This window comes from Bos indicus, chromosome 15 (assembly GCF_029378745.1).
Source record: "Bos indicus isolate NIAB-ARS_2022 breed Sahiwal x Tharparkar chromosome 15, NIAB-ARS_B.indTharparkar_mat_pri_1.0, whole genome shotgun sequence".
Lineage (NCBI taxonomy): Eukaryota > Metazoa > Chordata > Mammalia > Artiodactyla > Bovidae > Bos > Bos indicus.
The window spans coordinates 50,816,228-50,835,872 of record NC_091774.1 but is presented as its reverse complement, the minus strand read 5'-3'; the positions used below and the strand labels follow the sequence as shown (position 1 = coordinate 50,835,872).

The 19,645-nt window shown below is 38.4% G+C and overlaps 1 protein-coding gene across 1 annotated transcript; it reads left to right on the top strand.

Annotated features, from left to right (window-relative positions):
• The first annotated feature begins 17,258 nt into the window (after positions 1-17,258).
• LOC109569002 (olfactory receptor 51F2-like) lies at positions 17,259-18,251 on the top strand. The gene has a single exon (XM_019974340.2). It carries the CDS (start codon positions 17,307-17,309, stop codon positions 18,249-18,251), a length of 945 nt encoding a protein of 314 aa, XP_019829899.2. The 5' UTR covers positions 17,259-17,306.
• Positions 18,252-19,645: the final 1,394 nt, after the last annotated feature.

Genomic DNA, 19,645 nt, shown 5'->3' with positions numbered 1-19,645 from the left:
CGCTAGGTGGAAGAAAACGAATCACAGTAATTTGGGGTTCTGCCTACTTGTGTTCAAATGTGGAGGATCTTACATTGCACATCTGAGTACGTCTGATGTGAGGTGAATATTATCTTCCTTAGTCTTTGGTAATTAGTACCCACAGATTTCTTTGGGAGATCCATCTTCTCTACTTACGGTACCTTTATATCCTTAAATATTGCCACCATTTCTGGACTACTCTTAGAGTCATCTGTGATTTCTCTCTTACACTCTGTATACAGACGACTGGAAAATCATGCCAATATGTTTGAAAACACAACCAGAATTTAATCACTCTTAATCACCTCCCAAAATGCCTCCCTTATCCAAAACACAATTATCTCTCACTTGGATATTTTCAGAAATTTCCTAACTGTTTTCCCTGCTTCCATCCCTACCACCAACTCTGTTTCACCACAGAAAATGTCTTGGCCTGAAATATTTTGTGTTTTATAATGTAACAAAACAATGATAGAAATATTTGGTTATGTATTCTGTGCCAAAGTTATTATGCCAAATGCTTATGGTAGGCAAAATAATGGCCCCCAGAGATGACCTGGATAATAATATGTTATTATCCTGGAACCTGTAAGTATGTTAGCTTTACAGGACAGAAGGGATTTTGAAGATGTGATTGAAGTTGAAGTCCTGGAGATGGGAGATTACCTTGTATAATCTGGGTAGGCCCAATCTAATCATATGAGTCCTGAAAAGTGGAGAACCAGAGAGATGGCAGTATGAGGAAGACTTGACCACTGTTACTGGCTTTGAAGGTGGCAAGGAAAGTGGGCAGCTAAGGAAAGTGGGCAGCCTCTAGAAGGAGAAAAGGCAGCATATTGATCCTTCCCTAGACCCTCTTAGACTCTCTAGGAAAGAACGTAGCGTAGCCCTGCTGATGCCTTGGTTTTAGCTCAGTGAGACTCTTGACAACTATAAGATAATAAATTTGGAAGAAGAATCTAGTAGTCCTTTGATATACGCTGTTGCCAAGATTTAAATAACTTACTTCAGTCTCTCAGTTAATAAGTGGCACAACCACTATTCAAAGCGTGGCCAATTGGAGAGTTTTCATGTTTAAAACTCATTCCCTAGAGCATTTCACATGACCATCCATTTACCACTGATTCCAATTCAAGATGTTCTAAACCCATAGCACACATTCATGCCTGTATACCAGATTGGATATTAACATATTGTCACTGTGTATGTTTATATTTTGCAAATGAAGTTTTGTTCTGTTGTGTGTCCTCACAATGAACTGAAGGTGTGTGAAAACATTTCCTCTACCAGGCTGGGCAAATTCTAGGGCATTGAATGCTGCCTGAGATCTCAAAAACTACTTGACAATACCAGAATTATTTTTCCTCTAGACACAAATGTTACTTTTCTCTCAAAACAGTAGAGTTACTACAGTAGCATTGTGTGCCTTCTGTGACAGAGCTTGGTGTGTACACAGGGATCTGGTGATACACTGATCCACACATGGGTGCACAGACTTTCAATATATGGCCCTTCTCACTGCTCTTCTCTCACACTAGCCTAGGAGAAGAGCAGCTGGTATATCAATCCAACCTTCTGAAAAACCTGAGCAAAATATCCCTCAATAAAATTTGTTGCAACAGGCATATGCAGTTCTCAAAATATCAATATCAATAACATTGAATCTGGGAAACATACCACAGTCTGTGATGTCATTCAACTCCATGTTAATATGTGCCAGACTTGTTAATCCAAACAGAAAGAATAGAACTAAAAACAAACAAAAACAATTGTAGCATAGGGAGTGGCAATAAATATTACTTATTGAGTATCAACATTTGATTACAGTAAACAGTAAAAACTCTTTCCTAACAAATCCGCAAAACTTTTTAAACATACTTCACAGTGTTGTATCCCAGTCTCTGTTATAGGGAATAGTGCTAAGCACTATTTTGGCTTCCCTGGTGGCTCAGTGGTAAAGAACCCACCTGCTAATGCAAAAGACACAGGTTCAATCTCTGGGTCAGAAAGATCCCTGGAGAAGAAAATGGCAACCTGGGAAGTATTCTTGCCTGGGAAATCCCATGGACAGAGGAGCCTGACAGGCCAGGATCCACGGGATCACAAAAAGTCAGATACAACTTAGCAACTACACAGCAATGACAACAATAAGCACTATTTTACAATATTTTTATAAACTTCATGAATGGAATAAGAAATGGCAACTCAGTCCAGTATTCCTGCCTGGGAAATTCCATGGACAGAGGAGCCTGGCAGGATATAGTCCATGGGGTCACAAAGAGTTGGACATGACTGAGCACACACACATAAACTTTATGGAAGTGAATCTTCCAATATATCAATGCTTTAAAATGCCCATAATATTTCATTTCTAGAAATTCATTTAAAGGAAAAATATTAGAGATGCCAGCCACATTTCATGTAGGGGAACATTTATTGCAGCATTATTCACAGAAGTGAATGTAGACAATTCTCAATGGTGTAGAAATAAAACATTTATATTGAGTCATAGGGTGTTATAGAACCTTTAAAATTCATGTATATAGCAGCTGATGTTGATGGTCATCCTGAATCAGGAAATGGGAAAGCAGGAATCAGGGCTGAGGGTTTTCTAGGGCAGTGTTATTGGAGAAGGAAATGGCAACCCACTCCAGTGTTCTTGCCTGGAGAATCCCAGGGACGGAGGAGCCTGGTGGGCTGCCGTCTATGTGGTCGCACAGAGTCGGACACGACTGAAGCGACTTAGCAGTAACAGCAAACAGTATAGGTTCTGAAAGACACAAAGTCTGAGACAGAAGCAAGAGGCCAGAGGCAGATCAGGCAATCTAATGTGTCAAAATTGTAGAAATAAACTTAAAAGTAAGCAAACAGTAGTAACTGCAGCAAAACCTGGTTGCTGCATTAATGAATGTTGTGTTTGGGTCACTATTCACGAAAACGATTAAGGTCCTACAATGTGTACCGGCCCTGTGTGATCTGGTGAAAGTCTAATTTCTCCTCTTCTCTTTGATTCAGTCTTGTCAAATTAACAGCAGTTTCTCCTTCCTTGCTGACTTGGCCAACATAACCATTTGATTTTAGTGGACAAAGAAACGTGTTATTGTTGTTTGGTCGCAAAGTAATGTCCAACTCTTTTGTGACCCCATGGACGATAGTCTGTCAGGCTCCTCTAACCATGGGATTTCCCAGGCAAGAATACTGGAGCAAGTTTCCATTTCCTTCTCCAAGGGATTTTCCCAACCCAGGCATTGAACCCCGTGTCTCCTGCACTGCAGGCAGATTCTTTACTGCTGAGCCATGAGGGATGCCCATGAAGAAATGTAGCTCTTCCTATTTTCTCTGTATTAACTTCTTCCAGCTATTCTTATTCTTCCTATTTATTTCATTCCTCTCTGCTTCCAGCATGTCGTATGTGCTTCCATCAAAATTCTTTATTCATTCATCTTTTCAAAAACATTGTATGCACAATATATGCTATTGAAAAAGATCTGAGGGTGTAACATTGCCCAAATGCACAGACTCTAGTGGAGGATATAATTACATGGGGAATTATAATGTCATATGATAATTACACAAAAAGGGGAATTAATAGAGATCTACAGTGAGATGGGATGGGTTCTGGGACCTGCAACCCTTTGCTTCAGTGTTTGCAATTGGACAATATCTCCTGTAGCAACAAAATGCAAATAAACAATAAGGGGTTAAAAATAACTGCATGCATGTACAGTTGTGGCAAATTATGAACAAGATGCAAAAAGACCAAAAACTTCAGCTGCCACTTCTGAAGTGTCAAGAGCAAAAGCAGGGCACTGTGCATGATCCCTGCACACAGCTCCACCAAGAGGTGGGCAGAGCACCCATGCCAGCCTTCTGGCCTGACCCCTGGACTTGCCTCTAGCCTCATCCCATTTAAGGGGCCAGATCATTCCTCCTTAGGGAGTGAGCAATGAAATGTGTTACTTGTTTTCTGTCCCTTGTTCTGCAGTGTAAGTCCCAATAAACCCTTCCCTGAATTTCTCATCTGGCCTCTTATCAGTTTCTATTGATTAAACAGTGCGAGAATTCTGACTAGTAACAATAGTATTGGCATCCCTGGAAGCTTGTTAGAAAGGCAGAATAAGGTGTGGAGAAAAGGGAACTCTTTTGCACTGTGGGTGGGGATGTAAATTGATATAGTCAGTAAGGAGAACAGTATGGGACTTACTTAAAAACCTAAAAATAGACAACCATGTGACCCAGCAATCCCACTACTGGGCATATGTCCAGAGAAAACTATAATTCAAAAAGACACAGGCACCCCTGTGTTCACTGCAGCTCCATTTATGAAAGTCAGGATTTGGAAACAACCTAAATGTCCATCAAAAGGAGAATGGTTAAAGAAGATATGGCACATACATACAATGGAATATTACTCAGCCATAGGAAGGAATGAAATTGGGTCCTTTGTAGAAATATGGATGGACTTAGAGACTGTCACACAGAGTGAAGTAAGTCAGAGAGAGAAAAACAAATATTCTATATTAACTCATATATGTGGAATCTGAAAAAAATCGGTGTAGGTGATCTTATTGACAAAACAGGAATAGAGAAACAGAGGTAGAGAACAAACATCTGGACACCAAAGAGGAAAGGAGGGGATGGGATGAACTGGAAGATTAGGATTGATACTATATATTAAATAGATAATTAATGAGAACCCACTGTATAGCACGGGGAACTCTATACAATGCTCTATCATGACTTAATGAAGGAAATTTTTAAAAAGATGGGATATATGTATATGCATGATGGATTCACTTCGCTGTGCTGTAGAAACTAACACAGAGTTTTGCCAAGAGAACACACTGGTCATAGCAAACACCCTCTTCCAACAGCACAAGAGAAGACTCTACACATGGACATCACCAGATGGCCAATACCAAAATCAGATTGATTATATTCTATGCAGCCAAAGATGGAGAAGCTCTATACAGTAAGCAAAAACATGACTGGGAGCTGATTGTAGCTCAGATCATGAACTCCTTCTTGCCAAATTCAGACTTAAATTGAAGAAAGTAGGGAAAACCACTAGATCATTTAGGTATGACCTAAATCAAATCCCTTACAGTTATACAGTGGAAGTGACAAACAGATTCAAGGGATTAGATCTGATGGACAGAATGCCTGCAGGATGGAGGTTTGTGACATTTTATAGGAGGCAGTGATCAAGACCATCCCCAAGAAGAAGAAATGCAAAAAGGCAAAATGGTAGTCTGAGGAGGCCTTATAAATAGCTGAGAAAAGAAGAGAAGCAAAAAGCAAAAGAGAAAAGGAAAGATACACCCATTTGAATGCAGAGTTCCAAAGAACAGCAAGGAGAGATAAGAAAGCCTTCCTCAGTAACCAATGGAAAAAAATAGAGGAAAACAATAGAATGGGAAAGACTAGAGATCTCTTTAAGAAAATTAGAGATACCAAGGAAACATTTCATGCAAAGATGGGCACAATAAAGGACAGAAATGGTAAGGACCTAACAGAAGTAGAAGATATTACAAAGAGGTTTCAAGAATACACAGAAGAGCTGTACAAAAAAGATTTTCATGGTCCAGATAACCACGATGATGTGATCACTCACCTAGAGCCAGACAAAGCTGGAATCAAGATTGCCAGGAGAAATATCAATAACCTCAGATATGCAGATGACACCACCCTTATGGCAGAAAGTGAAGAACTAAAGAGCCTCTTGATGAAAATGAAAGAAGAGAGTGAAAAAGTTGACTTAAAACTCAACATTCAGAAAATGAAGATCGTGGCATCCAGTGCCATCACCTCATTGCAAATAGATGGGGAAACAATGGAAACAGTGAGAGACTTTATTTTCTTGGGCTCCAAAATCACTGCAGATTGTGACTGCAGCCATGAAATTCAAAGACACTTGCTCCTTGGAAGAAAATCTATGACCAACCTAGACAGTATATTATAAAGTAGAGACATTACTTTGTCAACAAAGGTCCATCTAGTCAAGCTATGGTTTTTCCAGTAGTCATGTATGGAGTGAGAGTTGGACCATAAAGAAAGCTGAGCACTAAAGAATTGATGCTTTTGAACTGTGATGTTGGAGAAGACTCTTGAGAATCCCTTAGACTGCAAGGAGATCCAACCAGTCCCTCCTAAAGGAAATCAGTCCTGAATATTCATTGAAAGGACTGATGCTGAAGCTGAAACTCCAATACTTTGGCCACCTCATGCAAAGACCTGAATCATTGCAAAAGACCCGACTCATTGGAAAAGACCCTGATGCTGGGAAAGATTGAAGGCGGGAAGAGAAAGGGACGACAGAGGATCAGATGGTTGGATGGCATCACCGCCTTGATGGACATGAGTTTGAGTAAGCTCTGGGAGTTGGTGATAGACAGGCAAGCCTAGCGTCCTGCAGTCCATGGGGTTGCAAAGAGTCGGACATGACTGAGCGACTGAAATGAACTGAGAAATTAACACAACATTGTAAAGCAACTATACTCCAATAAAAAAAAAATTCTAAAAATAGAAGAAATGCAGAATATCAGATGTACTGAATAAAATATATGCCTTTTTGTAAGATGCCTAAGAAACTCATTGGCATTCACATTTGAGAAGCACTGATGTAGATCATATAGGTATTGGAACAACCTAGCCCCATACAGTCAAGGGGGGCTAACAAAATATAATTGCTAAAATGAGATTTTAGGAAATGAGGATTTTCCCATGGGGAGTTAGGCATGAAGGCAGGAGATTAGAGGGTAGAAGGAGATCATAGAAGGTTAAAGAAATGCTGCAGACACAGGCCACAGCTGTGGTGTGTTTTATCCTATTGGCAGATTGAGCACAATATTAGGAAATCATGAAGCAGGAGAACTAAAATACAAATTGCAAACAAAACAAAATCAAAACAAAATTTTTAAAAGACTCACAATACTCCACTGTCATTAATTTATCCTTAAGTCTGAAATCAGAACATCTAGGAGAAAGAAGCTATTTTAATACAAACATAAATTTTATGTCAATACAAAATAAAATCTCTTTTATGCTAGCATTTGAGAAAGAATTTTGGAATAAATAAACACTTTAATATTACCTTGGAGAACAGAATGAGACAAGGCTCAGAGGAGGGAAAAAAAGCATGTCATTTTTAGGAACTTGAAGATGTGTTCAGGAGGGCTGAAGCAGAAAGAGTAGAAAGACAGCATTTCAGGATACAGCTCTAGCTGGGTAGGTGTGTGCAGAGAAAGTATTTGAACTGGTCAAATCCTGGGACAGGTCAATTAGACAAGACACTCTCTGAAGAAACACTGATCATCTTCCCCTCTGTCTGTGTACCCACTGCTTATTATTCCCGGGCTGATGAATAATTTAAAGCCCTTGGGCTTGTGCTGAGAAAGCCTGAAGTTCTGCTGTGGAGCCTTTCCTGCAGCCCTGTTCACGGACTAGCACCATTCTAGTTGGAATCCTTAGCATAGCCAGCAGGATTTTCATATTTATATCTCTATAGCAGCCTGGGCATCTCTGTTTGCTTTTATATCTTGAAAACTTATTTGAATTGTGCATTTTTTCCCACTGAGTTTCACATATTTCCTAGCAAACTTATCCAGGTCTTCAAAAAAAGTCTCCCACATCTGCTGAAGTGCTTTCTGGGGGAAGACAATGCTTCTATTAATGCAGAAGATATCCAAAAATGGCAGCATATCTCATTAGGTTCTTGATGAACTCCTGGAAACGAACATGTCTTTTCAGACTTTCCTGGGTGTCTCACTAAACCCAGGGCTGGCAAGGCGCAAGTGGGGACGCTGGAAAAAGACGCAAGGAACTGTAGGTTTATTCTCTGCTGGTTGGAAGGCAACAGCAGCAGCCATGCCGTACTCTCCTATGGTTGACCCAGTGGACACAGCCTATGCAACTCAACTACAAGAGCTTTTCAGGTTGTGCTGATATAGGTCATTGCATATGTGCAGTGCTATAAATGACCTCGGTTGTTACATAACCATGTATTTACTAAAGGTGGAGGGAGAGTGAGAGGCCATGGAGCAAGAGAGACTGACCACTGCAATCTCGACAAATTGCTTTTTCCTTACACTGGGGATCTATAATCTTGCAACAGAAGGGGGAAAAAAATTAAATAGGATAAGTAAGGTCTCTGCTCTGCAATAATTCTAGTGGTATAGTTACCTCATCCTCTTCTTCCATATAGCAGACCTTTGCAAGGCAATGTTCTCTTAGCGTAGTCTTCTCCGCCAAGAAGCAAGATTAATTATTGGACTTGACACTCACCAACCTTCTCAGTTTACCACAAATTGTCAAAGACTGTATCAAGCGGACAAAGACTGAAGGCTGCTTATGTGTCTCCACAGTTTTGACGGAGACTGTCCGTTAAACATGGTTAATATCTCCATCACGGGGATGAATACACTAGTGTCAGTTTCAGGCCAGTCATCAGAAGAGCCTATTGCTTCTGTAAGCTGGCAAGGGACACATCAGAGACACAAAGTTTTATTATCTCTAGCTGTTCCCTTCAAAAAAAGAATTGGCTTTACTCTTTAGAGAAGTTTCAGGTTCACAGCAAATTGAGGGGGAGGTGCAGAGATTTCCCATCTATTTCTTGCCCCTACACATGTGTATGCTCTCCATCCATTAACAACAGTGACCCCTGTGCCCCACAGCAGAGTGCTTCATTGTTTGCAACTGATAAACCTACATTAATGAATACATCATTATTACCCAAAGTCTGTAGTTTACATAAGGGTTTATGCTTGGTGCTGTGTAGTCTGTGGTTATGGACAAATTATAATGACATGTATCCAACATTATAGTATCATACAGAGTATTATCACTGTCCTAAAAATCCTCAATGTTCCATGTATGAATTCCTCCCTCCCCTCAAATTCTGTTTATCACTGATCTTTTTATTATCTCCAATAGTTTGCCCTCTCCAGAAAGTCATATATAGCCATTATGATTGACTCTAATAGGTTTCCTTCATGTTTTTTCATGACTTAGAAGTTAATTCCTTTTTAGCACTACAAATAATCCATTTTTTAGATATATCAGTTTATCCAGTCACCTACTGATGGGCATCTTGGTTGTTTCCAAATTTTGGCAATTATGAATAAAATTTCTGTAAACATCCATGTGTGATCTTTTGGTTTACTCTTTTGGGTATATAGTAAGAAGTATAGCTGCTTGGTTTTATGATATGAGTACGTTTAATTTTGTAAGAAACCATCAAACTGTCTTCTAAAGGGGAAATACCATTTTGCATTTCCATCAGCAATGAATGGGAGTTATTGTTGCTCCAAATCCTCACCAGAATTTGATATCAATTTTGGAAATTTTGCATTTTAAAAGGTGTGCAGTGGTATTTTATCACTATCTTAATTTCATATCCCTGATGACTTATGATGTGGAGTATATAGTGGTATTTTATTACAGGCTTAATTTCATTTCCCTGATGACATGATATGGAGTATGTTTTCATATGCTCGTTAGTTGAGCTGCTGTCTTGTAAGTTGTACAGAGGTAAAATTGCTTTTCAATGAGAACCACAATCATAATCCATCTTCAGGATTATCTTTTGGGGAAAAAAAAGAGAAGTTAGTCTGAAAAGAAACTGCTCTCCACAGTCAGTTGTTTGGGGCGTAAAGGGTTAGCAGGACGCAGCTGTGTGGAGTTCTCTCCTAGGAATTGTTTTTCTGCTGAGGAAACAGCTCTCACCCGGCAGATCCTGGGCTCCTTATAAAGTCTTTCTTTCTCAAGTCTGAGAGTTCGATCATTCCAGAAAAGTCCCTATGAGTTCTCCGGAAAAAAGACAGCTTCTTTGCAGTTGGATTAAGGGGGTAGGGTGATGAGTAAGTATTTCCCCAGCCTTAGGAAAGAGACCTTTCTGCTTGTAGGTTTGTGAGATGGAGATAATTCTCTTTTAAAGACTCTCTGCTAAAGCCTGGTCTGACTTTCAAAGGATCAAATCTCCCTTTCCAGACCCAGAAAGTCTTTGCTTGAGGTCAGTGTTTCAGTGCAGCAAGTCTTTTATGAATACATCAGGAACTGTATAAATCTTCATATAGTTTATAAAGCCAACTGTGCACAGGAAACTGGTGAACTCAGTAGTACATATTAAAGAGGTTTGTATATTATATATGGATATATATATATATATCCATTTATTGTTGTGTAGTCACTAAGTCTAACTCATTTTGTGACCGCATAGACTATAGCACACCGGGCTCCTCTGTTCATGGGATTTCCCAGGAAAAAAAAAACTGGAGTGGGTTGCCATTTCTTTCTCCAGGGGATCTTCCCAATCCAGGGACTGAACTGACATCTCCTGCATTGTAAGCAAGTTCTTTACCACTGAGCCACCAGCGAAGCCCCCCATAAATATCAATATATTGTATCAATTGAAAACAATTGCTTTATAGTTCAAAATAGTTATGAAAATATCTACTGCAGTCATAAGCATGTATTCATTCATTCCACATTTTTAAGATGTTTTAAAAATAAGTGAAGAGAGCAGAGTGAATTCATAAAGAACAGAGTTCAATTCTTAGATTTGCCACATGGATAAAAGTGAGAAAGTAACATGACTTTGCTGAACATTTGTTTTGTAATCTTTGCCTCAATGTTCTCATCTGTGAAAAAGCTAGTAATACATGATGCATGTTGTGACAGTAATAGATGTGAAGCTTTGTAATGGGGCAATATATTTACAGGTTCTTGATGGTCTGCTTACAGAATGTTTAAGTCAAAGTCCTTAAAGAATTCCCCATGGAGGGAAAAAAGAGACATTTAAATGTATCTTTCCAAGAATAGTTATTTGCTAGTTGCTCATTAGTTTTGGTACAAGAACAGGCAAGAGTAGTTTAAGAATCAGAATTTTAAAAAGGGAAAGATATTCCTGCTTATGCATTTTACTTAACAGTTCTCTGAATTAGAGTAGACCTTACTATGTTTCCCTTTGATTTTATCAGTTGAAAAATGATACCATAAGAAACTTACAGAAGAGTGGAAAGAATGATTTAGACAAAGAGAGAAAATGATGTAAACTGTTTGGCCTGTAGGAGACGTTGAAATATTATCACTACTGTTAAGGAGAAGACTAACTTGGATATTTGGCTAATCCACTGAAGTCTCATAATTTATTTACTATAGTAAAAAGAGCATTAACCCAAGAGCCTGCTTCTGCTATGGAACCAAACGTAGGTCCGCTTGCCTTTGTGCAGTAAAGCTCATCTACTGATCGTGGTGAAGAAAAGTGCAGCATTTAGTGCAGAGCAACAAGCAAGGAGTTCAAGACAGCTTGTGCTCAAAACACTCGAACTCATGGATCACCTGGGGTTCAGAAAAGCATTTTTAAAGGCAAGGTGAGGGAGAGGTGTCCCAGGGCCAGTAAACAGCTTGTGCACAATTCTCTGATTGGATGATGATGAGGAAACAAGGTATTGTCACAGGTTGTTAATGTTATCAGTCTTAGGTTCCAGTAAGTCTGGGGTAACTTGCTCCTGGTCATCAAGTAGTTAATTTGTTCCACTTGGTGGGGGTTTAGCATCTATACAAAAAAAAGACGGAAAAGAAAACCCTCAGGTAATGTGCATTAGATGATATGACCCTAATGGCAGAAAGCAAAGAGGAACTAAAAAGGCTCTTGATGAAGGTGAAAGAGTAGAGTGAAAAAGCTGGCTTAAAATTCAGCATTCAAAAACCGAAATCATGGCATCCAGTCCCATCACTTAATGGCAAATAATGGCGAAAAAATGGAAACAGTGACAGACTTTATTTTCTTGGGCTCCCAAAATCACAGCGGACAGTGACTGTAGTCATGAAATTAAAAAAACAAACAAACAAAATGCTTGCTCCTTGTAAGAAAAGCTATGACAAACCTAGACAGCATGTAAAAATCAGAGACATCACTTTGCCAACAAAGGTCCATATAGTCAAAGCTATGGTTTTTCCAGTACTCATGTATGGATGTGAGAGTTGGACCATAAAGTAGGCTGAGTACAGAAGAATTGATGCTTTCGATTTATAGTGCTGAAAAAGACTGTCCATTGGACAGCAAGGAGATAAAACCAGTCAATCCTGAAGGATACCAACCCTGAATATTCATTGGAAAGACTGAAGCTGAAGCTCCAATCTTTTGGCCACCTGACGGGAAGAGCCAACTTATTGGAAAAGACTCTGATGCTGGGAAAGATTGAGGCAGGAGGAGAAGGAGGGGACAGAGGATGAGATGGTTGGATGGCATCATTGACTCAACGGATATGTGTTTGAGCAAATTCCAGGAGATAGTGAAGGACCGGGAAGCCTTTGCATCCACGGGGTCACAAAGAGTCGGATATGACTGAGCGACTAAACAATAACAAAATGACTTCAGAAAAATTTGTTTTTATCATCAGATCTAAATTTGAGCAAAGTTCAAGTATTAAAGATAAACGCCAGGTTAATAAGAAAATTGTTAGTTTATCTCCTATATTACTATATACCAGTATGTTTACATGAACTCTACTTCTCATCCGAAGGGATCTATATCAGGAACCACAAAATGCCTAATATTAAGTGTCTAGGGTCTATCAGTATTATCAGATACAATTCAATTCAATTATTCAATAGATACTCTTTTTTTTTTTTTCAATAGACACTCTTACACACTATTTTTCCTAGCTCTGAGATCAAAGGTCTGAGAAAAACTGATAAAGTCCTTGTGTTTTCCTGGGGTTCATTTACACCTTGCTAGCCCTGCCTCTGCTGTCTCAATAGAAGGTGCTACTGTCTTTTCCTTAAATACTGCTATTCCCCAAGGCCTTTTTTCCAGGCCTCCTCCTGCTAGATTTTATTTTTCTAAGATATTTTTCACCATTCCTATGACTTCAACCCAGGTGTCAGTTTAACTCTCAATCTGTATTGTCAGGGCAGGAATACTTTGTTTAGAATGCAGAGGTAAGTACATATTCTAATTCCTGCAAGGCAAAGTGAGGTCTTTCTTGCAGCTGAGATCCAAGGGCTAACTCAAAATCCATGAATTTTAATTTTGTATGCATTTCCTCTTAATTCAAAATTTCCAGTAATTTTTTTAGTAAGTCCTCCAAGGGCTGCCTATATTGAACATTTGTATCGCTTCTTCTCAAATGCTCTCATCACAAGTTCTATAACCAGTTATTCCCACTGAAGTTGAAGCCACTCCTTGTTCATTTAGGCTGCAAAAAACTCATTAAGTTAACTTACACAGAGTTATTTGTTTTTCCCAAATCATGTATCAGCCATGTTGGAGTGCTAGGTTTGATTCTAATTCTATTCCTTCCACATTGTCATCTTGTCAGTTATTTATTAATACATATTTGTTGAAGGAACACATTCATGAATGAGAGAGGATATACACATACTTTAAAAACCAAAATTTCTTTCCACAGATAAAAATAGGGTATCAGAAAACTTAAGACACACTTAGAAGAACTTCTTTGATCCTAGAGATTTATTGATGTGATTTGAGTCTATGCTTATATCCTCAAACAGAGAAGATAGTTCAGAGTCATTATCCACCATCTGAACAGAGATGCATCCTTTCTTAATGAGGCTTTCTGAGGGTCCACAGCCCTACCTCAAACCCCTCAATTCATTTTCTTTTTTTTATTTTGAACATAACGTGAAATTTTTATTTTTTATTTTTTTGGTATTTTTTTTCACTTTACAATAATGTATTGGTTTTGCCATACATCAATATCTCTTCTGTAATAATGGAATATTAAGAATTACACTTAGATAGTTTTGCTCCAATTATTATCTGCTTGCAATGACTTCATTTGCTCTTGTTAAGTTTAACTTAAGCCCTATTTCTTCAGGGAGAATTTTCATTAAACATAGTTAGGTTCACAGTTACTACTTGAATAAATGCTTTATTTACCAACTATATACACTGTAGTCTATTTGTACAGATTGAAAGACTTTTCTTAGTATTTCATTTTTATCATTACCTCTTGCATATTTTATTCTGTAAAATATTTAATAGTATCTTAACTATACGGTTTTCATTGGATATGTAAAAACTTTTTTTTTTAATTTTATTTTATTTTAAAACTTTACAATATTGTATTGGTTTTGCCAAATATCAAAATTAATCCACTACAGGTATACATGTGTTACCCATCCTGAACCCTCCTCCCTCCTCCCTTCCCCATACCATCCCTCTGGGTTATCCCAGAGCACCAGCCCCAAGCATCCAGTATCATGCATTGAACCTGGACTGTCGACTCATTCCATATATGATATTATACGTATTTCAGTGCCATTCTCCCAAATCATCCCACCCTCTCCCTCTCCCACAGAGTCCAAAAGACTGTTCTATACATCAGTGTCTCTTTTGCTGTCTCGTATACAGGGTTATTGCTACCATCTTTCTAAATTCCATATATATGCGTTAGCATACTGTATTGGTGTTTTTCTTTTTGGCTTACTTCACTCTGTATAATAGGCTCCAGTTTCATCCACCTCATTAGAACTGATTCAAATGTATTCTTTTCAATGGCTGAGTAATACTCCATTGTGTATATGTACCACTGCTTTCTTATCCATTCATCTGCTGATGGACATCTAGGTTGCTTCCATGTCCTGGCTATTATAAACAGCGATGAACATTGGGGTACACATGTCTCTTTCCCTTCTGGTTTCCTCAGTGTGTATGCCCAGCAGTGGGATTGCTGAGTCATAAGGCAGTTCTATTTCCAGTTTTTTAAGGAATCTCCACGCTGTTCTCCATAGTGCCTGTACTAGTTTGCATTCCCACCAACAGTGTAAGAGGGTTCCCTTTTCTCCACACCCTCTCCAGCATTTATTGTTTGTAGACTTTTGGATCACAGCCATTCTGACTGGAGTGAAATGGTACCTCATAGTGGTTTTGATTTGCATTTCTCTGATAATGAGTGATGTTGAGCATCTTTTCATGTGTTTGTTAGCCATCTGTATGTCTTCTTTGGAGAAATGTCTATTTAGTTCTTTGGCCCATTTTTTGATTGGGTCATTTATTTTTCTGGAATTGAGCTGTAGGAGTTGCTTGTATATTTTTGAGATTAGTTGTTTGTCCGTTGCTTCATCTGCTATTATTTTCTCCCATTCTGAAGGCTGTCTTTTCACCTTGCTTATAGTTTCCTTTGTTGTGCAGAAGCTTTTAAGTTTAATTAGCTCCCATTTGTTTATTTTTGCTTTTATTTCCAATATTCTGGGAGGTGGGTCATAGAGGATCCTGCTGTGATGTATGTCGGAGAGTGTTTTGCCTATGTTCTCCTCTAGGAGTTTCATAGTTTCTGGTCTTACATTTAGATCTTTAATCCATTTTGAGTTTATTTTTGTGAATGGTGTTAGAAAGTGTTCCCGTTTCATTCTTTTACAAGTGGTTGACCAGTTTTCCCAGCACCACTTGTTAAAGAGATTGTCTTTAATCCATTGTATATTCTTGCCTTCTTTGTCAAAGATAAGGTGTCCATATGTGCATGGATTTATCTCTGGGCTTTCTATTTTGTTCCATTGATCTATATTTCTGTCTTTGTGCCAGTACCATACTGTCTTGATGACTGTGGCTTTGTAGTAGAGCCTGAAGTCACGTAGGTTGATTCCTCCAGTTCCATTCTTCTTTCTCAAGATAGCTTTGGCTATTCGAGGTTTTTTGTATTTCCATACAAACGTTGAAATTATTTGTTCTAGCTCTGTGAAGAATACTGTTGGTAGCTTGATAGGGATTGCATTGAATCTATAAATTGCTTTGGGTAGTATACTCATTTTCACTATATTGATTCTTCCAATCCATGAACATGGTATACTTCTCCATCTATTAGTGTCCTCTTTGATTTCTTTCATCAGTGTTTTATAGTTTTCTATATATAGGTCTTTAGATTCTTTAGGTAGATATGCTCCTAAGTATTTTATTCTTTCTGTTGCAATGGTGAATGGAATTGTTTCCTTGATTTCTTTTTCTGTTTTTTCATTATTAGTGTACAGGAATGCAAGGGATTTCTGTGTGTTGATTTTATATCCTGCAACTTTACTATAGTCATTGATTAGTTCTAGTAATTTTCTGGTGGAGTCTTTAGGGTTTTCTATGTAGAGGATCATGTCATCTGCAAACAGTGAGAGTTTTACTTCTTCTTTTCCAATTTGGATTCCTTTTATTTCTTTTTCTGCTCTGATTGCTGTGGCCAGAACTTCCAAAACTATGTTGAATAGTAATGGTGAGAGTGGGCACCCTTGTCTTGTTCCTGACTTTAGAGGAAATGCTTTCAATTTTTCACCATTGAGGATAATGTTTGCTGTGGGTTTGTCATATATAGCTTTTATTATGTTGAGGTATGTTCCTTCTATTCCTGCTTTCTGGAGAGTTTTTATCATAAATGGGTGTTGAATTTTGTCAAAGGCTTTCTCTGCATCTATTGAGATAATCATATGGTTTTTATTTTTCAATTTGTTAATGTGGTGTATTATATTGATTGATTTGCAGATATTGAAGAATCCTTGCATCCCTGGGATAAAGCCCACTTGGTCATGGTGTATGATCTTTTTAATGTGTTGTTGGATTCTGATTGCTAAAATTTTGTTAAGGATTTTTGCATCTATGTTCATCAGTGATATTGGCCTGTAGTTCTAAGATGGTGGAGAAGTAGGACGGGGAGAACACTTTCTCCCCCAGAAATTCATATGTAAAAACTTTTAATGGACCTCCTAAGGTTTTTGTCTTGGAAAGCTAGAAGAGAAGAAGTAGGAAGAATTGCCTTTTGTGTTGTCTTGCTGCTGCTAAGTCGCTTCAGTCATGTCCAACTCTGTGCGACCCCATGGACTGCAGCCTACCAGGCTTCTCCATCCATGGGGTTCTCCAGGCAAGAACACTGGAGTGGGTTGCCATTTCCTTCTCCATTTGTGTTGTCTTAGATTTGTGTAAAAATGCTCTCTCTGCCCATGACCATAGAATCATAGATGTGGGAAATATCTTACCATTATCTAAACTAATCTCCTCTTATATCTGTGTACATAGATATATACTGAAGCCTAGAGGTAACAAGTGGGACTCTGGTAAAACTCAGCTGATTTGGATTTAGTCCTCTGTTTGTTCCCCTAAATCAACCAAGATTAACTCTAAACCTAATAAGAGTAAATAATAATGCACTTACACTTAAGAACAAGACATGGTTCATTAGTGATCCTAAATTATATGATATGTGGAAAGCATGAAATCATTTTTCCTCCCTGTTTTTGTAGGACTTGCTCATTCTTCCCAGTGAAATTTGCCTCCTTCACTCATCATGCCATCGTTCAATCAGAGCATTTTCCACCCTACAGTCTTCTTTCTGACTGGCATCCCTGGTTTTGAAGCCTACCATGCCTGGGTCTTCATCCCATTCTGTTGTCTCTATGTCATTGCTATCTCAGGGAATGCCATGATCTTGTTCATCATCATCAGTGAGTCAAGCCTTCATGAGCCCATGTACTATTTCCTCTCCATGCTATCCTTCACGGACCTAGGACTATGCCTTTCCACATTGGTCACCATGATGGGTATTTTCTGGTTCAATGTCCGAGAAATCAGCTTTGATGCCTGCATCGGCCAAATGTTCTTCATCCATGGTTTTACATTCATGGAGTCCTCGGTACTCCTTGTAATGGCCTTTGATCGCTACATTGCCATCTGTAACCCACTGAGATATGCCACAATCTTAACTAATTCAAGGATCATTAAAGTGGGCTTTGCAATTGTTGTTAGGGGGACAACAGCTCTGATTCCTTTACTCTTGCTCCTTAAGCGTCTGTCCTTCTGTGGAAGTCATGTTCTGCACCATTCATATTGCTTCCACCCTGATGTGATGAAGCTTTCATGTACAGACACCAAGATCAACAGTGCATTTGGTCTGGCCATTGTCATCTCTACTGCTGCCTTGGACTCTGTCTTGATCCTCCTCTCCTATGTCCTGATCATCCACTCCATGCTCAGCATTGCCTCCCCAGAGGAGCAGAAAAAGGCCTTTGGAACTTGTATATCACACATAAGTGCCGTTACCATCTTCTACATCCCCATGATCAGTTTGTCACTCGTACATAGATTTGGGAAGCATGCCCCTCCCCTTGTGCATACTCTCATTGCCAACATTTATCTGCTCATCCCTCCTGTAATGAATCCCATAATCTATAGTGTGAAGACAAAGCAAATTCAGAAGGCCATGGTCAAAGTGGTTCTTTCTAAAATAATTTAGAGCCATTTCCAGTGTATTCTTTCATTAGGTTGTCTTTTCTGACTAATGTTTGATCATTCCCTTGTGTAAGTTACCATTATACATTAAAATATGTTTATACATGCTTTAATCTTCTGATGATCCAGTAACTTACTATATGCACAGTTCTAAACTGCATTCTTTGAGAACAGGATGCATGTCTTGTGTATATGTAAGCCTCTCATAAGTACTGCACCTGGCATGGAATAGGATAATGCTTAAAATATGTATGTAAAAGGACAAATTAAACCATGAGTGAGTGAAGTGAAGTCGCTCAGTCGTGTCCAACTCTTTGCGACCCCATGGACTGTAGCCTGCCAGGCTCCTCCATCCATGGGATTTTCCAGGCAAGAGTACTAGAGTGGGTTGCCATTTCCTTCTCCAGGGGATCTTCCCAACCCAGGGATTGAACCCAGGTCTCCCCCTCTGCAGGCAGACTCTTTACCATCTGAGCCACCAAGGAAGCCCTAAGTTAAACCATAAATTGGAGTCAAAATGGTCTCAGCACCTCTAGTGTATATAGGTATCAAGGCAAGTCTGATAAAATTTTGATCAGTAGCAAAGTCTAATTTTCAGCAATTCTCAGTTATTAGAAATGTTTATTATTCCCCAAAATAGAGGATCATGAATAAGCACAGTAAATAAGAGGAAATGTGAATTAAAATGGTATTTTTCTAATTCTTTAAAGAGTTCTTTAGACCCTTTGGTAAATTTTTTAACATTTTAAGTATCTAATGTCCAGTGATTCATCTTCTGAATATATGTCTAGTGGGGGAAAGTGGGCAAGAATGTTATGATATGTTGTGAGAGTCAACACATTGTTATATGTTGTAATTTATATGATAATTTAGAAACTGAGCATCTACTTCAAAATATCTGAAAAACAAAACATGAACTATCATGAAAAAAGATAGATAATGATATAGATATACATATATATTAAGAGAAAAGATTAAAATACTTATCACTGTTGCATGTATATTTCATTTGAATATACACAAGTGTACACATACATACACAGAGGACATTTGTTATAAAGATATGGAAAGATATGTTCCAAATGTCAAAGTTAGTTATTTTTTCATAATTGAATATTGGTTTAGTTATACTTTTTCTCTACATTCCTGTACTTTAAAAATGTTCAATAATGAGGTTTTTCTTTCTGGCTTACTTCACTCTGTATAATAGGCTCCAGTTTCATCCACCTCATTAGAACTGATTCAAAGGTATTCTTTTTAATGGCTGAGTAATACTCCATTGTGTATATGTACCACAGCTTTCTTATCCATTTTTGCTATTTTTTAACTGCAGATAGCAAAATGATCAACTTCCATTTAACAGCTTTCTAAAAACATGCAATTTGTTTGTTTTTCACT